At 42.2% G+C, this 20,894-nt stretch overlaps 1 protein-coding gene across 1 annotated transcript; it reads left to right on the forward strand.

Annotated features, from left to right (window-relative positions):
* The first annotated feature begins 7,674 nt into the window (after window positions 1-7,674).
* LOC113831278 (pregnancy-specific glycoprotein 22-like) lies at window positions 7,675-13,942 on the forward strand. The gene is made up of 5 exons (XM_035453742.1): window positions 7,675-7,738; window positions 9,085-9,450; window positions 10,168-10,527; window positions 12,295-12,654; window positions 13,671-13,942. The coding sequence occupies exons 1-5, from the start codon at window positions 7,675-7,677 to the stop codon at window positions 13,940-13,942; spliced, it is 1,422 nt and encodes a 473-aa protein (XP_035309633.1).
* The last annotated feature ends 6,952 nt before the right edge of the window (window positions 13,943-20,894 follow it).

Below are 20,894 nucleotides of genomic sequence, written 5' to 3' on the forward strand. Positions count from 1 at the left end.
GGAGTTCCTAATGGATACATTTGCATTGCAATCCTGGCACCTAGGTCTCAGAGAACATTGTGAAATGGGGGAAGAATGATTCTGAGAGCCAGAGTACTAGCGAGTTGATGAGATTGTGTTTACTAGAAACAGCAAGACAGCTATACACATAATACCTCAGCTACATGGCTGACAAGAAGACCTGAATAATGACAGCACCAAAAGACGTGCAAACGTGGAAAGAGGGAATCTCATAGGGCCTCCTCACCACTAAGCAAAGAGCTTCTACTTCATTATGTTTCATATATTAATTCCTATGTATTCCCCTTTGTGTTCAGTTCCTTATGCTTCTGAGTAATTCAAGTTTCAACTGGATCAATTTTAATACTACATACATTTTATTCTAATATTAACATCCACATTTTCCCAAAACATATATAGCTTAATATTTAAGTATGAAGACCTTTCTCTCATATTTAGAACAGAAAAAAATTCAATAGGGAGTTAAAAATGCAAACAGTTAAAGGTTTTACTGACATGAACTTTAATAAGAATATTTTATTCAGTACTCTTGAGTATCAAGTGATATTTAAGTTTTACCAATAAATCCAGAGAAATAAAACCTCAATTATCTGTAAATACATTCAACAGAATCACTTAATATATGATCATTAGGATAGAAAAATACAGTGTTTTCACTTTAAATAAAATTGATGTGCGATTTTGTTGATCAATAGTGTTTGTTCAGTTTACAAATAAGCTAATGCTATTCAAAGCACTACTTGAGCATTAAAGCCAGTAAAGAATAATTCTCAACTGATAAACAACTGGTACTTCATGAGTGTCATTTCAATGTGATAATGTGAAATATGAAAACACTAGCAAGCATTTTTTTTAGTTCAAATTAGGAACAAGCTTGCTTCACATGTCAATCCCTTCTCCCTCTCCCTTCCCTCCCTCCAACCCCCCACTAGCTCCACACTCCATTCCCCCTTTGCTCCACATGGAGGGTAGGCCCTCCATGGGGGTTCCCCAAAGTCCACCATATCATCCTGGGCCCATGTGTCCAGGCCAAGAGAGTATCCCTTCACATGGGATGGTCTCTCAAAGACCCTTCTTACACCAGGGAAAAATACTGATCCACCACCAGGGGTCCCATAAAGTGTGGAGGCCTCCTCATTGACATCCTGTGCTGACCTCCCAGACAGCATCTGGGGTCCATGTGCTCACCCTTGTTCAGGCTAGCTGTTTCTGTGGGTTTCACCCCTTTGATCTTCATTCCTCCCTCTGCAACTGGATTCCAGAGTTCAGTTCAATTCAATTCACAGTCTATAGCTGTGGGTGTCTGCCTCTGCTTCCAACAGCCACTGGATGAGGGTTCCTCATGCTCCCAATTATCTCAGGAGATCCTGTCCCTTCCCATTCTCTGGTGTCCATGCATTTTTCTCTTAGCGTCTTTCTTGTTTCCTAGTTCCTTGGGTGATGAGGATTGTAGGCTGGTAATCCTCTCTAGCAAGCATTTTCTAAAAACCTACCAATACATCTCTGTGTCCATTATACCAACATTGTTTTTATCAGAACTACATTTCCATTACATTTTTGAATAGTTTTCTTTTTTCCCTGTGTTGATGAGATGATAGAGTCAACGCCTCCTGAACCTAAATCTAGTATAACTCCCCTTTCCTGGTCAATGATAGTTAATTGCAAGGATACTTAGGTTCTTGTCTGTGTTCTCATTTCAGATTAGTGTCTCTTGCTTAAACCTTGCTTTGACTGTAACATAGAGAAATGAATTACACAAATCCCTTGTAATGTGCAGAGAGTGTATTATAAAACAATTAGATTCACAATCTGATTATATATACTTTATGTGTACATAGAAGTCTTATCTGTCACCAGACTTAGAAAACTACATCTCTTGGTGGAGTTTGCAGAGCTCGACAGTCATCAGGTGCCTTTCTAGGTTCACTTATGCTCCTTTACATCAATCCCCTTAACTTGTTTGTATGGTGAAGACATAATCTCTAGAAGGTCTGCACAGGAAAAAATCATATGCTTGCAATGAGATTTCATGAGCTATTGAATAAACAGTAATACAGAATGATTAAATTCAATGATGTTAATTTTATGTTTACAGTTTCTCTGCTTGCATTAATTTATAGCACCAAATTTCAGTAGACTTAAATTTGATATACATTCTAATGTATATCAAATATATGGTATAAATGATATACCATATACATTCTGAATTTTGAACTATTTTTAAGTATAATTCTGTATCAAACTGTTAGTGAATGTTGGTCTATACTGTGTGAAGTTGTTACAAATTTTGGTAGCATTTATAAAAAAGAATCTGTATAATGCTTCTTTTTATTTACGATTAAAGAAACTATATTTAAAACTAAAAACAAGAGTTGGAAAAAGATTTTCCAGTCAAACCACCTAAGAAGCAAGCTGGTCTTAGCTATCATAATATGTAACAAAATAGACTTCAAACCTAAAGTAATCACAAAAGATGGAGTAGGACATTTCATATTCATCAAAGAACAATCCCACCAATATGATATCTCAATTCTGAACATCTATGCCCCAAATCACACATTGAACCCCATGCATTACTAGTGGGAGACTTCAGCACCCCACTCTCACCAATGGACATGTCACTCAGACAGAAAATGAACAGAGAAATAAACAAATTATTAGATATTATCACTAAAATGGACCTAACAGACATCAACAGAACATTTCACCCTAACACAAAACAATATGCCTTCTTCCTAGCACCTCATAGAACTTTATCCAAAATTGGCCATATATAGTCACCAGAGCAAGTCTGAATAGATACAAGAAGGTTGAAATAATCCTCTATATCTTTTCTGGATTTTTGAGTCAGTGTTATTCTGTGTAGCTTTGTAGACCAGGCTGGCCTTGAACTCACAGAGATCCACCTGCCTCTGCTTCCCAAGCGCTGGGATTAAAGGTGCATGCCATCACCACCTGACAATTCCCTGTATCTTTCCAGACCATTTCAACAACAACAGAAAGCCAGAATCTAATGGACACTGACCAACTCCTTACAGTATTCCCACTGAGTCAAGGAAGATTAAAGACAAAAATTAAAGACTTCCTATAATTTAATAAAATTGAATGCAGAACATACGCAAAGTTATGGGATCCAACAAAAGTGGTGCTAGTTGGAAAGTTTGTAGCACTAAATGCCTTCATAAAGAAATTAGGGTGATCTCATACTTGCAACTTAATAGCACATCAAAAAGCTATAGAAGAAAAAGAAGGAAACACATTCAAGAGGAAATAACTAAACTGAGCACTAAATCAATAAGATACAAACAAAGAGAACAATATAAAGAATCAATGAAACCAAGGGTTGGTTCTTTGGGAAAATCAACAAGAGAGGTTTGCCCTTAGCCCAACTAACTAAAAGGCAGAGAGAAAATATCCAAATTAACAAAATTTGATATGAAAAGGTGGACATAAACACAGACACTGAGGAAACCTGTCTTCCTTGAAATTAGAAAATTTAAAATAAAGGGACAATTTCTTCCAATAGATACCACTTAGCAGATTTAAATCAAGATGAGATGAACAATTTAAATAGACCTGTAATCCCTAAGGAAATAGAAGTAGTCATTAAAAATCTCCCAACCAAAGAGGCCCAGGGCCAGATGAGTTTAGCACAGAATCATACCAGGATTTCAAAGAAGAGTTAATACCAATGCTCTTCAAATTATTCCCCAAACTAGAAACAGAAGGATCATTTCCAAGTGCTTCTTATGAGGTCACAGTCACCCCTATACCCATACACACAGAACCTCAACAAAGAAAGAGAATTACAGATCAGTTTCAACTCAAAAATATAGATGCAACTGTATTAAATCAAAACTCACAAATAGAATCCAGGAACACATCAAAAAGACCATCAAGCATGATACAATGGGCTTCATCCCAGAGATGCTGAGATAGTTCAACATATGAAAATCTGTCAATGTATCCACCATATAAACAAACTGAAAGAATCCATGTAATCATTTCATTTGATGCTGGAAAAGCCTTTGAAAAAACTAGTACTACTTCATGATAAATGTCTTGGAGGGAAATGGATACAAGAGACATCTAAACATAATAAGGGCAATGCACAGCAAACCAGTAGCCAACATCAAATTTAATAGAGAAAAACTCAAAGCAATTCCACTAAAATCAGGGACAAGACAAGACTGTCCATTCTCACCATATTCTACGCAGTAGAGCACTTGAAGTTTTAGATAGAGCAAAAAGAAAACAAAAACAAAAACAAAAACAACTGAAGGAGATCAAGGGCACATAAAATGAAATTGCAAATGAGATGATTGTAAACATAACTGAGCCAAAAAGTTCTACCAGGAAACCCCTAGAGCTGATAAATAGCTTCAGTGAATTGGCTGATTACAAAAGTAACTCAAAAAGTCAGTGTCCACTACCAGAGAAGCTAGTGAACAAGGAAGATCCTGAGAGAGACATACATGGTCCCCTGGAGAAGGGGAAAGGGTCAAGATCCCCTGAGCAAATTGAGAGCACGGGAAGAGGGGGAGGGAGTTACGAGAATGAGAAGGGAAGAAGAGAAAGAATGCAGAGGTCATGAGGGAGCAGAAAGGTTGAGTCAGGGGAAGAATAGAAGAAAGGGTATGTGATAGGTAGGGCTTTATGTGTGGTAGGGTTTTATATGTGGTTTTATATGTGGTTTTATATGTGGTAGGGGAGGATGGGAGGGAGAAAGGAACTGGGATTGTCATGTAAAACAATCTTGTTTCTAATTCAAATAAAAAATGAAAGCCGGGCGTTGGTGGCACATGCCTTTAATCCCAGCATTTCGGGAGACAGAGGCAGGAGGATTGCTGTGAGTTCGAGACCAGCCTGGTCTACAAGAGCTAGTTCCAGGACAGCCTCCAAAACCACAGAGAAACCCTGTCTCGAAAAACCAAAATAAATAAATAAATAAATAAATAAATAAATAAATAAATAAATAAATAAAAGCTAAGTATGTTTCTCTTAAAAAAGGTCACTGTCTTCCTATATACAAATTAAAAATGGCCCAAGAAAAAAGTAAGGGCTAAAATACCCTTCACAGTATCCACAAATATTAGACAATATCTTAGTGTAACTCTGGCCTCTGGCCAAGTGAGGTGGTTTCAGTAACATGGCCCCAAAAGGGGAATGGTACCATTAGGAGGTGTGGCCTTATTGAAGTATGTGTAGCTTTATTGGATGAAGTGTTTCACTGTGGGGGTGGGCTTTGAGGTCTCTTTTGCTCAAGCTTTGCTTTTGTGACAGACAGACCATTTCTTGTTGCCTGGAAGATGGAGGATTTTCAGTTACTTCTCAAGTACATATCTGTCTGCACTCTGCCATGCTCTACGCCATGATGGTAACAGACTGAACCTCTGAAACTGTAAATAAACCATCCTAATTATATATGCTTATTTATTTATTTATTTACTTATTTATTTTGGTTTTTCAAGACAGGGTTTCTCTGTGTAGCTTTGGAGCCTCTCCTGGCATTCACTCTGGAGACCAGGCTGGCCTTGAACTCACAGAGATCCGCCTGCCTATATGCTTATTTACAAGAATGTCAATGATTATGTTTTATTTCCACAACACTTGAAGCCCTAACTAACACACCAAGCAGGTGAAAGGCTTTTATGACAAGAACTTCAGTTTTTGAGGAAAGAAATTGGAGAAGACATGAGAAGATGGAAAGATCTCCCATGCTCATGGATTGATAGGATTAACACAGGAAAACCATGGCCATCTTACCAAAAGCAATCTACAGATTCAATGCAGTTCCCATCAAAATTCTACCACAATTCTTGACAGATCTTCAAAGAACAATATTCAACTTCTTATGGAAAGACAAAAAAAAAACTAAGATAGATGAAAAAAATCCTGTACAATAAAGGAACTTTTGGAAGTATTACCATCCTTGTTCGGAGCTCTACTATATTGCTATAGTAATAAAAACTATATTGTATTGGCACAAAAACAGGCAGGTGGGTCAGTGGGAAGGGGAAAGTGGGAGAGGAATTGGAGCAAAGAGGGAAAGGAAGCTTTGGTCATGGTGCAAAAATAAATAAACAAACCAACAACAACAAAAAGAAAACAGAGTCTCAATCAAGACTGGTTAGGCTGTACATTCTATGAATGATTCTATTAATTGATGCTGAAGGGGACAGACCACTGTGGGAAGCATCATTCCTAGGTCTCTGGTCCTTGGTTGTGTAAGAAACTAGTTAATCCTGATCCACAGTGGGAGCCTGGGAATGAGCCCGTATAATTTGTGCCTTGAATTCCTTCAGGTCTACAATAGAACACAACCCCAGAAGGGAAATGGACCCTACTACCTCTTCCAAACTGCTCTTTTTCAGGGTGTTTGTTATCACAGCATAGAAACATAAGAGTATATAGGTAAGACATGTCACTCTGAGAAAATGTGATTTGTACTCAGGAGTAAGACCCCTCAGCACCCTCTGTAAAAAGAAAAGGTAGTATTTAGACAGCAGTCATTGGTCAGAAAGCACATGTGCAGTCCCCTACACTTTTTTAGTGCCCTTTCCTTTTTTTAACCAGACAGGCTTTCTTTGTATTATCCCAGAGACATGGCTGGTCTGGATATAAGGGACCCACCAGCCTCTGCCTCATGAGTGCTTGGTTTAAAGGCATTCACCACCACTCCCAGCTGTGTCCCTTTTTTTAATCTCAAGAGAAATGTCCTAAGACATTCCTCTGAAATTTCCTGAGCACAAGATTCCTACTGCGATTGTCCTTCCCCTGGATTCACACTACTTCCAACTTTAGTTCAGGGTTTCCCAGGATGAATCTGGAACCCTGTCTAGACCCTGCGCTAAGCTACTGGATCTTTTCTTTTGTCTGAGAACAGCTTTTTGCATGGGGATCTTCAAGGTCTCCTCCCTCCTGGCATCTCTCTTAGGGGAAGGCAGGATTGCCACCAGGAATAATCTAAGCAAAGGGCAAAGGGACCCTGGAATGTCAGGGAGGACTTAGGCTCAGCCAACACATAATGCTGAAGGTTGCCTTGAAACCCTCCAAGGACACACAGGCCACCTCTTCCCCAACATGAAACTCCACACAGCTGCTTCTAGGCCACTCATCTGGATCTTTAATTTGACTGGTGAAATTAGTGTTGAAGGATTGCTCTTCACCCCTAGTCACCACTCAGCTGTTTTCTTTCCGGCCCTCAGACTTCCCTGTCATTTTCCTGCTGGGATTGAGTAAATCCCACCTTCCCAGAGCATTCAGAACACAGGGATTACTGGGTGCTCAGCTGGTTCTCTGTGTCACAAGGACCCAAAGGCATGATGGAGGCTCCTTCTGGTGCTGAGGGACCCAAAGCAAGGACACAGCAGGTGCCAGCCCTAGGATGAGTCATTGTTCTCTGAGGGACTGGAAATGCTTATCAGCCTTGTTGGTTACGTGTGTTGCTTGGAGGAGAAACATAAAGGGAAGTTAAGAGGGATGCAGGTCAGCACTGAGGGTGGAAGGAGTTTGATTCCAACCCCACACTCATAGCCCACTGGATTCTGGGAAGTGCTCCAGTCTGAGAAGGAGGAAGAACACCAGAGCCTGAGTTCTGCGTTGGAACTGAGGCCCTTCTCCTCAGAGACAGGACAGAAAGCGAGAAGATTGATGGAGGAGCCCTCTGTGCTTCTCTGTAAGGGGTCTAGCCCCTGGCAGGGTCTTCTGCTCGCAGGTAAGTGTAACCATTCTCTGACTATGTGAGGAGGGAAACTCAGAAGCAGGCTGGAATCTCTTAAAGAGGACAGGAACTTAGGAGAATTAAGGCTTTTGTTTGCAGTTGTGCAGAAGGCAGAGTGAGGGACTGAGGCTCGGCAGCCTGAAGCTACCAGTGGACAGGAGGTGATGATGGCAGGACAAACTCAAACATTTCATATTCACTGTGAATTGCATTGGCTGCAATGTTCTGAAGACAGCTCTTCGCAAACAACAGCTTGACCCTTGAAATAGAAATCAAACAGGGAGGGCTAGCTAGCAAGATGTCTCGACCTGAAACCGATCCTCAGCTTCCACAGTCGTTGATGCAGAGAAGAGACCCCTACAGGCTCTATTCTGCCTTCCACATAGATGTTGTAATGTGAAACACACACATTCACACACACACACACACACACACACACACACACACACACACACACTCACACACACACACACACACACACACACACACACACATTGACACATGTGACTGCACTCAGATTTGTGGCATACATCTTCTTATGTGCACAAGGAGAAACCAGCCTTTGCTAATACACAAAGTATATTTACATAATGAAGTGTAAAATCATTTATTCCACACTTGAATAGTTTTATTGTCAGAAGCTCCAAACCTAGAAACTATGAAGAGAAATCTATAGAGACATGGTTTTCCTTCCATCCTTTCTTTCTCTTTTCCCTTTTCCACGTGTGTCTGAGTGTGTCCAAGAACTGAAACTTCCAAAAAGATCAGACTAATCCTGCCCTTAGAAATCACTTGTTGTGCTGGGTGGTGGTGGCTCATGCCTATAATCTCACCACTTGGAGGCAGAGGCAGGTGATCTCAGTGAGTTCAAGGCCAGCCTGGTCTACAGATCAAGTTCCAGGAGAGTCAAGCTACACAGAGAAACCCTGTCTCAAAAAACCACAACTAAAACCAAAACCATAATTGAAACATAACAAACAAACACAAAGCCCTGGTTCTAGTGGATCTGATGTCAGCACATTTGAAAGATGAAGTCATGGATTGTTTAGAATCACAAAGGTAACAGAAAAACAACAAAAAGTAAGGACTCTCCAGAGGATGATATCAGAGAGGCATTGCCCCTCACACCAAATAGTCTATGTGAGGAGAGATATGGCACACTGCAGGATGGGGAGACACCTGAGCCTAGAATTCCTAAGAGAGTTACTGACACACTCAGACACTAAATCAATGGAAGGCTCATGTCTGCAAAGAGGGTGGGCACTTCCTCACTCACACACCAAAGCTGAGTGATGATAACACTTGTTTAATTTTGGTGGGTTTTCTCTATTCTCTTCTAGCCTCCTTTTTAACCTTCTGCCACCTGTCCACCACTGCCCATGTGACTGTGACCACTGAATCAGTGCCACCACTAGTGGCCAAAGGAGATGACGTCCTTTTCCTTGTCCACGAACTGCCAGAAAATATTGAAGCCATAGCCTGGTTCAAAGGGCTAACAAATATGAAAGACGCAATTGCAGTATATGGACTGTTCAACAATGTAAGTGGGCCAGGGCCTGTGCACAGTGGTAGAGAGACAATATATCGCAATGGATCCCTGCTGATTGAAAAACTCACTGAGAAGGACACGGGATTCTATACCCTACGAACGTATAATAGACATGTAAAAATTGTATCAACAACATCCACGTACCTCCATGTGCAGGGTAAGTGATTCAATGTGAACTCTGAGAGCTAGGTGAGGTCCACGAGCTCCCAATTGTTCAGGTCAGCTGTTTCTGTGGATTTCCCCAGCCTGGTCTTGACCCTTTTCCTCATCACTCCTCTGTGTCTATAACTTGATTCCAGGAATTCAGCTTAGTGTTTATCTGTGTATCTCTGCTTCTGCTGCCATCAGCTCTAGATGGCATATAAGGTAGCCATCAATCTCATTATAGGGGAAGGGCATTTAAGGTAGCCTGTCCACTATTGCTTAGATTCTCAGACAATTCATGATTCTTATGATGCCTCCATTCAAGTGGACTTGAAGTCAAGAAAGCTAGGAGGTGAATTCAGGCGTTGCCTGCAAGCACAAGAAAAGCAGAGCAACAACAAAACTAGAGAGTGAAGACAGGGTCTGTAGGAAAGAGGGGGAGCAGGCATCATTCATCCCAATCACATCCATTGTAAATGAGAACAGGGGTCTGATGGCAGTAAGCTGGGGAAATATTGACATCTGAAGAGAAGGAGCCATACAGTGGAAATGACCAGTATGGGGACACTGAGAACAAGAAGGTCATGTGCTAACCCCCACCTAGTGGGAGAGGTTGAAACTCACACACAAACCAATGCTAAGCATCAGACACGGCTGCTCAGGACACAGGGCCTCATCTTAATCAAATACAAATATCCCAATTTATATGGATCTCTCTCTTCCATTCTAGATTTCCTCTGGAACTGTGGGCGCCATGCCACCTCTGCCCAGCCCACTATTGAATCAGTGCCACCCAGTGTTGCTGAAGGGGGGAGTGTTACTCTACTCATTCACAATATCCCAGAGAATCTTCAAGGCTTTGTCTGGTTCAAAGGAATATCTGTGTTCTGGAAAAATGAGATTGCCCGATATACAATAGACAGCAAATCAAGCATTACAGGTCCTGCACACACTGGCAGAGAGACGTTGAACGGTGATGGATCCCTGGTGCTTCATGGTGTCACTCAGAATGATACCGGGTTGTACACCCTACGAATTATGGGTACAGATATGAAAAGTGAAGAAGCCCACGTACAACTCCAGGTGGACAGTAAGTGATTCTCTGTGACTGTTCAGTGCTGGGTGGGGCTTAGACACACAGGGCTGTCATGCCTGGATTGGTCACATTTCCCTCCCCAGTGTGTCTCCATGTGGAGGTTTGAGCATTTAATTTAGGACAAATATGACAGAGACAAATGGCCATAGATCAGCATGCATCTTGTCACTCCACCTGCATCAAGGAAGACCTTGATGGAAAGTAACTCATCCTAAAATATTAGTGTCAGCCCAGTGTCTTGGGGCTCTAGATCATGGAGCCCTGAGCCCTGTCATCTTTCCAAGGCTGTACTAAAGTGACCAAAGGGAGCACTTTCCCAGTACTCTACTCTGGTTTCCTGTCAAAGCTGAGAGGGGAACAATAGTTCTAGAACATCCATGTTAAACCCGATAGCCCTCATCCAGCAACTGGTGGAAATAGAAGCGGACACCCACAACTAATCACTGAACTGAACTGGAATCCAGTTGCAGTGAAGCATGAGTGAAGAGCAAAGGGGTCCAGACCAGGCTGGTGAAACCCACAGAAATATCTCTTGGTCTCCAGACTGATAGCTGGGATACCAGCATGGGAGTGATCCAGATTCCAGGAACATGGGATTCAGTGAGGAAACCTGGGAAATCTACAGGACCTCCTGTAGTAGTTCAGTACTTATCCCTAGCATAGGTGTGAACTTTGGGAGCCCATTCCACATAGAGGGATACTCCCTGAGCCAAGACACACGGGGGTGGGCCTAGGCCCTATCCCAAAGGATACCATAGACTCTGATGACACCCTATGGAAGGCCTCACAATCCAGGGGGATCAGAAGGAAATGTGATAGATAGGGTTTTAGTTGCAGGGGGTGGTAGGGAGAGGGCACTGGGATTGTCATGTAAAACAATCTTGTTTCTAATTCAAATAAAAAAATCTGCAGAAAAAAGAAAGCTAAAAAAAAAAAGAAAAAAAGGAACATCCATGTTAAAATGGGGCATGTATTAGCTCCATATTCAGAGTGTAATAAATAAAATCTAGATACTGGTAGAGATACCATGGAGGAGTGCTGCCTACTGGCTTGCTCCTTAGGACTTTCTCAACCTTCACGCTTATATCACCTAGGTCTGCTTGCCCAGGGTTGGAACCACCTGCAGTGGTCTCAATCCTGTCATCTCAATCTCCAGTTAAAAAAAATATAGTATATTCTTGTACCCAGGCCAATCAGGTGATGGCATTTTCAACTGAGGCCTGTCATTCAAACGACTCTCACTTGTGACAAGTTGACATAAAACTAGCCAGCATAGGACCCATGGCTTTTAAAGACCCGAGTCTTCTATGAAGATCAGACTGCTCCCTGATCCCACCCAGTCCTAGTCCTGAGGGCTGGCAGGCAGGGAAGCTACAGCATCTATAGTGAGACATCAGGGTTTGAGTGGAGCCTAAATTTAGGAAACTGAAAAAAACATATAATGTGAAAATCCCAGTCATGCTAAGGCCACATCTTAACCCTCATTTTTCATGAGTGTGTAATGTCTGACTGAGAGCAGCGAGGGAACAGTTATGAAGACACATGAGGGGAGAGTTCCATGACATGGAAATGCCATTATTTTTTGTACACATGTAATGGAGGAGGTCATGTCCCGGACTGTCATTAAGTGGCATAGACATACCCACTCCTGTTGCTCTAGCTGGAGTAACATATCCATCTGCTCCAGAAGGAGGCCACCATGTTTACCTTATGCACAGTGATCTCCATGCGATGGCTTTTTCTTTCTGTTTTCCCTCCCAGCCTCCCATTCTCCATGCTGTAATCCTCTGACCTCTTCCCAAGTCATGATCCAATCAGTGCCTCTGTATGCTGCTGAAGGGGAAAGTGTTCTTCTCCAAGTTCACAATCTTCCAGAAGATTTCAAAGCCTTTACTTGGTACAGAGCCATATATCGTGTTCCGCATTTTGAAATTGTCGAACACAGCAGAGAACTAGATACCATCACCTGGGGAGATCAATATAGCAGAAGAGAGACTGTGTATGACAACGGAACTCTGCTGCTCCAGAACATCACTGAGCAAGATGCAGGAATGTACACACTAGCAATCTTGAAAAGTGATTCCAAAATTGAAAATGTCTATGTGCAATTCCACGTAAACAGTAAGTGACTCTCTACGGTCTCCAGCTGCTGGGTGTGGCTTATTCTACTTCATACACTGAACTGTTAGGACTCGCTGTGCCTGCTCTGTTCCCTACTGCATTGTGTCCCCACAATAGGGTTTGGGCACTTAGTGTAGGACTCACATTGGGGAGATGATCAAGTATTGGTTAGAAACTTTCACCTGTCTTTAATTGCATAAGAGAGAACCTGTTCTGGATAACTTATCATAAGGATGCCAGCCTCAGGGCAGATGCTTGCAGTTCTCACCATGTACATAGCCTCAAGAGAGACTCTGTGGGAGTCAGGCAGACACTGGATGAGGAAGTCATGTCGTCTGCACAGACAGCACTAGGAAGCCCTGATTCCATAACTTTTCTGCTGGCTGCACTCTAGATTACACTGTGGCGATTTTGTCAATGTCTGTTGTGATTTCATTTTATGTCTTTACTGACTCTCCAAATCCCTTAGAGTATAGAACCAGCTGTGTACTGCCTTGAATGTTGTAGTTAGGTAGGTCACCTGTGTATCTCCTTTTCCTGAGTCTCAGTGGACAGGTGTCAGGGCCATTGGCCTATTGTTGTGATGGCATATGAGACTTTACAGAAAGTTGGAAGCACCAAGGGAAGAAACAGCAGAGGTAGCTACTCGAGATTCTTGCTGCTCCTCATGGAGCAGCCTGGGGAATTTTCTTCTGTAGTTAAATGGAAACAGGTGGTGCTGATGTGAGCAGCTCCCCATCCCAAGGTCAGATCATTGCTCACAATTAAGCTTAATCATGGACATGGACATGGCAATGATCATGCTATGTGTGTCCTATTACAGGGAAACAGTCACAGGAAACAGTTCCTAAACCAGGGTCATAGAGTCCCTGGGTAGAAGAACCAAAGCACAGGCTATATCTATAGTCACAGCTCCAAACACTGCCCTTGGAAGCTTTATTAAGTTTGAACTAAAGAGGGGCTGGTTGAGCTCTCTGGACCACCATCATTTGATACCCTCCTCTGTTTCTTCACAGAACACGTGGCACAGCCCTTTGTGCGAGTCACTAACAGCGTAGTCTCATCACACAGATCTGCGATCCTCAACTGTGTTTCACCTGACACTGATGTCTCCATCCGTTGGTTCTTCAATAACCGGCCCCTGCGTCTCTCAAGGAGGATGACTCTGTCCCCAACAAAGTGTGGACTGAGAATATACCCTGTAAAGTTGGAGAATATTGGAGAGTATAAGTGTGAGGTCTCCAACCGAGTCAGTTCGAAGACCAGTCTTCCAGTCTGGTTTCAGTGAGCTCTCCTTCCATCCTACAATAGAACGCCAGCATTTCTTTATCAGAGAAAACTTACATCGTAAAATTGATCAGCTATCATTTAGATATATGCAGCATGGCGACTCCTGTCTATATTTCTGATATACAGGCCAAGATTTATTGTGAGACTATATGTCCAAGTCAAAAATCAAGAAACCGATATGGTAAACAGAAATGAAAAGGAGTTGATAGCTAAGGTTATGGATCAAACATAGTCAAACATCAGAATTCATGGGAATTAATTTCAGGAACTGCCAAATTTTGGATGCTCTGAGTCAGTTGTAAAAATTGTGGGTGTTTGCATAGCGAAAAAAATCCTGTCAAATACATTCATTGTTGAACTAATTCATTAAATAATCAACTTAAGTGTTTATATCTCTCAACCTTATAGACTGTAATCTCTTTTGGGAGTTTCTTTTGGAATTTGGTAACAAAAAATGCTATAATTATCTAGTCTTCAACATCTATCAAAGACCTGAGAAGGTTATAACGTTAACTGAGTAAACAGGAAGTGCAGAGCAAACAGCTTCCAAATTTTAGAAATGACAGAGACATCTCACTGTCTGGAGAGTCACCCCAAGATTGCTCTGTACCGTGGAAGCATCCATATTCACCCCCACGCCTTGAATATCTGACAGAGTTTTCTATGAAGCAGGGTTTTTGAAGGACTGTCCTGTCTTGTTTGTCAAAGTTCAGCAGTCATCTTCTTAGAGTCTTGCTTGTCCAATTTGGACAGCACACTGTCAGCAGCAGAGGTAAGGACAATTTTTATTTTTATTTTTTGGTACAGAAGAAGGTGAAGAAACCCACCTCTAAGGTGCAGAAAACATATTCAACAAAATCATAGAAGAAAACTTTCTTACAGAATACCAAATAGAGTAGACCAGAAAAAATGTCCCCTAGCCACATAATAATCAAAACACCAAACTTACAGAATAAAGAAAAATATTAAGAGCAGCAAAGGAAAAAGGCCAAGGAACATATAAAGGCAGACCTATCTGAATTACACTCGACTTCTTAATGGAAACTCTGAAAGCCTTGATACATGTCCTACAAATGCTAAGGGGACATGGATGCCAGCCCAGGCTACTGTACCCAGAAAAGCTTTCAATCACTATAGATGGAGAAAACAAGATATTCCATGACAAAACCAGATTTAAACAATACATATCCACAAATCCAGCACTACAAAAGGTTCTGGAAGGAAAACTCCAACCCACGGAACATAACTACACTCACAAAAATATAGGCAATAGATAATCCCACTTTACCAAACACCAAAAGAAAAAAGGGGGCAGAAATCCACACATAATAGCACCATCACCAACAAATCCAAAACAAACAAGAATCAACAATCAATGGTCATTAGTATCCCTCAATATCAATTTTCTTAACTTGCCTGTAAAAAGATACAGGCTAACAGAATGGATATGAAGATAGAATTCATCTTTCTTCTGCATACAAGAAACACATCTTAACGTCAAACACAGATGTTACCTCAGAGTAAAGGGTTGGGAAAAGATTGTCCAATCAAATAGACCCAAGAAACAAGCTGGTGTAACAATCCTAATATCTATCAAATTAGGCTTCAAATTAAAATCAATCAAAAGTGATGAAGAAGGGCATTTCATACTTATCACAAGAAAAGTCCATCAAAATGAAGTCTCAATTCTGAACATCTATGCACTAATACCAAGGCACCTACTCTCGTAAAAGAAACATTACTGAAGCTCAAATCACACATAAAACCTCACACACTTATAGTAGGAGACTTCAACACCCTGATCTCACCACTAGACAGGAACACCAGACAGAAAGTTAAAGAAACAAAGGAACTAACAGAAGTTATGACCCAATTGGGATTAATAGACATCTATAGAACTTTCTATCCAGACACAAAAGAATATACCTTCTTCTCAGCGCCACATGGAACCTTCTGTAAAATTGACCACATACTTGGCAACATAGCAAACCACCACAGATACAAAAAAATTGTAGTACCCCCTGTATCTTATCAGAACACCATGCTTTAAAGTTAGAATTCAACAACAACACCGATTGCAGAAATCCTGCAAACTCAAGGAAATTGAATAACACCAAATTGCCCCATTCCTGGGTTAAGGAAGAAATAAAAAGAAATTAAAGACTTCCTAGAATTTAATGAGAATGAAGGCACGACACAACCAAACTTATGGGACACTTTGAAAGCAGTGCTAAGAGGAAAGTTCATAGCACTAAATGTCCACATGAAGAAACTGGAGAATAGTCACACTAGAGAATTAGCAGCATGACTGAAAGCTCTAGAACAAAAAGAAGCAAACTCACCCCAGAGGAGTAGATGCCAGGAAATAATCAGAGGGCTGAAATCAACAAATGAGAAACTAGGAGAGCATTTCAAAGACTCAATGAAACAAAGAGTTGGTTCTTTGAGAAAATCAACAAGATAGACAAACCTTTGTCCAACCTAACCAAAAGGCAGAGAGAGCGCATGCTAATTAACAAAATCAGAAATGAAAAGGGTTACATAACAACAGACACTGAGGAAATCCAGAGAATCATCAGGTCATACTTTGAAAACCTGTACTCCACAAAATTCAAAAATCTAAAGGATATGGACAATTTTCTGCATAAATATCATGTCCCAAAATTAAATCAATTACAGATAAGCAATTCAAGTAGACCTATAACCCCTAATGAAACAGAAGCAGTCATCAAAAGTCTCCCAATCAAAAACAGCCCAGGGCCACATGGTTTCAGTACAAAATTCTATCAGAAATTCAAAGAACAGCTAATATCAACAGTCCTCAAATTGTTTCATACAATAGAAGCAGAAGGGACATTGCTAAACTCTTTTTACAAGGCTACAATTCCTTTGGTACCAAGCCACAACTAAAACAAAAAAAGAACTACAGACCAATATCCCATCAGTGGCTGATGGAAGCAGAGGCAGAGATTCAGAATCAAGCACTGAACCAAACTCCTGGAATCCAGTTGTGGAGACGGAGGAGTGATGAGCAAAGGGGTCCAGACCGTGCTGGGGAAACCCACAGAAACAGCTGACCTGAGCAAGCAGAAGTTCACAGACCCCAGTCTGACATCTGGGGAACCAGCACAGGACTGAACCAGGCCTCCTGAATGTGGGTGTCATTTGAGGGGCTTGGTCAGTTTATGGGGATTCTGGCAATGAAACCAATATTTGCTCCTAGTGCACAAATGGACTTTGGGAGCCCATTCCCTATGGAGGGATACTCTCCCAGCCTGGATACATGGGGAGGGCCTAGGTCCTGGATCATCTCTGGGGAGTGGATGGAGGGTTAGCAGGTAGCATGGGAGGGTGGGAGGGAGAGGGAACTGAGATTGGGATGTAAAATAACATTGTCTTAATTTAAATAAAATTTATTTTAAAAAATGGGGTACAACTCTAAACAAAATTCTCATTGGAACTATCTTTTATTTTTTCACTCAGAATATTTTTTAATTGAATATCTGGCTATCCTGGGTAGTACAGTTTAGATGGGTTGACACAAGAGTAACCATCACACTCTCCTTCTCAGTGGAACAATCTTAAATGGCAGAATGACACTTTAGGAAATGTTCAACATCCTTAGTCATCAGGGAAATGCAAATCAGAACCACTCTGAGATTACATTTTACACTGATCAGAATGGCTAAGATAAAAAACACCAATGACAGCTTATGCTGGAGAGGATGTGGAGAAAAGGGAACACTCCTCCATTGCTGGCGGGAGTGCAAACTTGTACAGGGATCAACCTACCTCCTGACCCTGCAATATCACTCTTGGGCATATTCCAAAAGGAGGCACACTCACACTGCAAAGACATTTGATCAGCTATGTTTGTAGCAACATTATTTGTAATAGCCAGAACTTGGAAACAACCTAGATGCCCCTCAACTGAAGAATGGATAAGGAAAATATGGTACATTTAAACAATGGAGTACTACTCAGCAGTAAGAAACAATGGCATCCTAAAATTCACAGGAAAATGGACTAGAAAAAAAACCATCCTGAGTGAGGTAACCCAGAACCAGAAAGACAAATATAGCATGTACTCATTCACAAGTGGTTACCAGACATAAAGCAAAAGATACCCAGCCTACAATCTACAACCCCAGAGAAACTTGAACCCTCTTCCAGAAACAGACGGAAGCAGATGCAGAAATCCACATTTAACCAATAGGCCAAGCTCCTGGAGTACAATTGAAGTGAGCCAGGAGTGATAATATCAACAAAGGAGTCAAGACCATGACGGGGAAACCCACAGAAACAGCTGCACAAGTGGGAGCTCACTGACTCCAGACAGACAGCTGTGGAACCTGCTTAATACCCAACAAGGCCCCCCTGAAAGTGGGTGTCATTTGGGGGGTTGAGCAGTCTATGCTGCAGCAGTGGAACCAGTGTTTATCCCTAGCTTATGAACTAGAATTTTGGAGCTGGTTCCCTATGGAGGGATACCTTGCTCATCCTAGATACAGGGCTGGGGGTGGCTTGGTCCTGCTCCAAATGATGTGACAGACTTTGATGATTCCCCATGGGAGGCCTCACCTTCTCTGAAGAGTGGGTGTGGGGGTGGTGGAATGGGGAGAAGACAGGGGGTGTAGAAGGATGGGAGGGAAAGGGAAATTGTTTTTTTATTTACATTTAAAAAATTAATAAAAATAAAAAAGAGAAAAGGTGGCTTATGTCCTGGCACCTGTCCTCTGAGACTCAGGTGTGGGAGATTGCACAGGTGATCTACTTAACTGCTGCTATCATGGCTGTTCATAGCTGGTTCCACACTCTTTGGGTCTTGGGCAGTCAGTAAAGACGTGTTCCCTGTCAGCCCTAACAGGAAGTCAAACTGACAAGCTATCCATGGCCATCTGGAGTTGAGCCTGAAACAGAGGTCTGGAGCCAGGGCTTCCAGATTCTCACCTCACTGTCATGGAAACAGATTTCCCAGATAGGCCATGCCTGATTCCCAAGGGTCAAGGCCATGGTCATGATGAGAGCCCCAAAATACTGAGGCTGACTGACATCCTTGGGCTGAGTTACACAGCCTACACCCTCCTCTATAGGTGGAGTCAGGTGAGGGGTTGTGGTCTATTTTACTATGTCTTCCCTATGTGTGTCCTGCATCAAGTTCTCAAATGCCAATGTGGAGACAGACTGTAGAGGAAGCAGGCAGTCCACAACCATCAGTCCTGTGTGAGTAAAGGGAAATCAACCCCGCCAGAGCCCAGAGGTCACAAATAGTCACTAATTGTCTATGTGGAAGTACACATGTGTTTCTTGAGTTTCAAAATGTGTATTTAAGCTTCATAGAGTGTAGAATCCAGTGCCATTCTGGGTGTCATTGTAGAACCCCAGGGATCCATGAGGACACCCAGTCTCTCTACCGCTATGTGCAGGATCCAACATACTTTCATTGCTGGTTATTATGTTCCATGCAATTTCATGTCTGTTGTCAATGGTTGCCCCTTTGTACCAGAAAAGGGAGAAAGTGTTCTCTGGCATATTATGATCAAGTAGAAGAGCATTGTCCCCTTCCAAAAGGTTGGGCTGCATTAATTCAGTAACGGTCTGGCAAGTAGTGGCAGGGTGACTTGCAGGCTAAAAAGGAACAGAGACAAATTCATCAATATTCAGACCTGGCTTCCATAAAAAAGATGGAGTCCTGTGTACTAAGAACCTTGGGTGCATCACTCAGCTGGGGTGGGTGAGAATGTCTGTCCCACTCAGAGGAAGTAAGGAAAAGACTTCCATGATCTTGGCACACCTGGCTATTTCTCTGTGTAAAACTCTTTCAGTATGTGTTTCCACACTCCTGGTCCTCACACGCCTGTACACTCTCAGAAAATTTGGAGGGGGTTGCCTTCTCTGACTCCATCATCTACAGGAGCCCAGTCTTCACCTTCTGACCTCTTGGATCTCATCTCTCTCTGGATGAGGTCAACCCATGACCACACTTACAGATGGCTTCCTAGTCTGTTTCCAGTCCATAGGAGCTAAGGCCTTGTGAGAAAGAACTAGCTTGATCTTTCTGGAGGGCCTGATACCTTGACAGGCTTGGATTCATGTGGATGTATATAAGAATGAATGTCCTGCTGGGCAGTGGTGGTGCACGCCTTTAATCCCAGCACTCAGGAGGCAGAGGCAGGGGGATCTCTGTGAGTTCGAGACCAGCGTGGTCTACAAAGCTAGTTCCAGGAAAGCCTCCAAAGCCACAGAGAAACCCTATCTCAAAAAACCAAAAAAAGCATGAATGGCCTAAGTCTTTGCATGTCCAGGAGATAATGAATTCTCATATATAAAGAGACTAGTTACATATATACTGACACTAGTTACAACCCAAACTTACACTAACTTATGTATATGTTGAGAATCTGGGGATGGGGGTGAAGGATTGTGGGTGTTTTGCAGGTACAGGGGTATGCCATTCTCTGTATGTGGGTGGGTGCAGGCCACAGCACCTAGATGGAGGCCAGAGGAGAACTTGAGGGAACATTTCCTATCTTCACACCTTAGGAGATTCCAGCTGGCCCTTGAGCTCCCTTCCTCCCACACATTATCAGGCAGGGCGAATAAGAGCCACCATCAGGGCTAGCACCCTTTGCAGGGCAGTACACAGTCAGACCCTATGGTGGCTCCTGATTGCTCTGGCCTTCCTCTATGGAGGACACCTTTTTTCCTGGACTACCACCATGTTCCATGTTCTGTGGTCTTCCTTCCTCTCAGTTCAGCCTCCTGACAGACAGGAACACACCCCAGGGTAATGTTCACTCTTGTCAGGGATAGCATCCAAGGCCATGCTCTGTCCCTTCAGCTCTTACTCCTGGCTGCCCCATGCTGTGCTAACTCAGACACTGTGCATACTCATACACACTGTGGCTGAAGTTATGCCTACTCTGAACTTTTTCTCCACAGAGTCCACA

Source organism: Cricetulus griseus, unplaced genomic scaffold, assembly GCF_003668045.3.
Source record: "Cricetulus griseus strain 17A/GY unplaced genomic scaffold, alternate assembly CriGri-PICRH-1.0 unplaced_scaffold_19, whole genome shotgun sequence".
NCBI classification, from domain to species: Eukaryota; Metazoa; Chordata; class Mammalia; order Rodentia; family Cricetidae; genus Cricetulus; species Cricetulus griseus.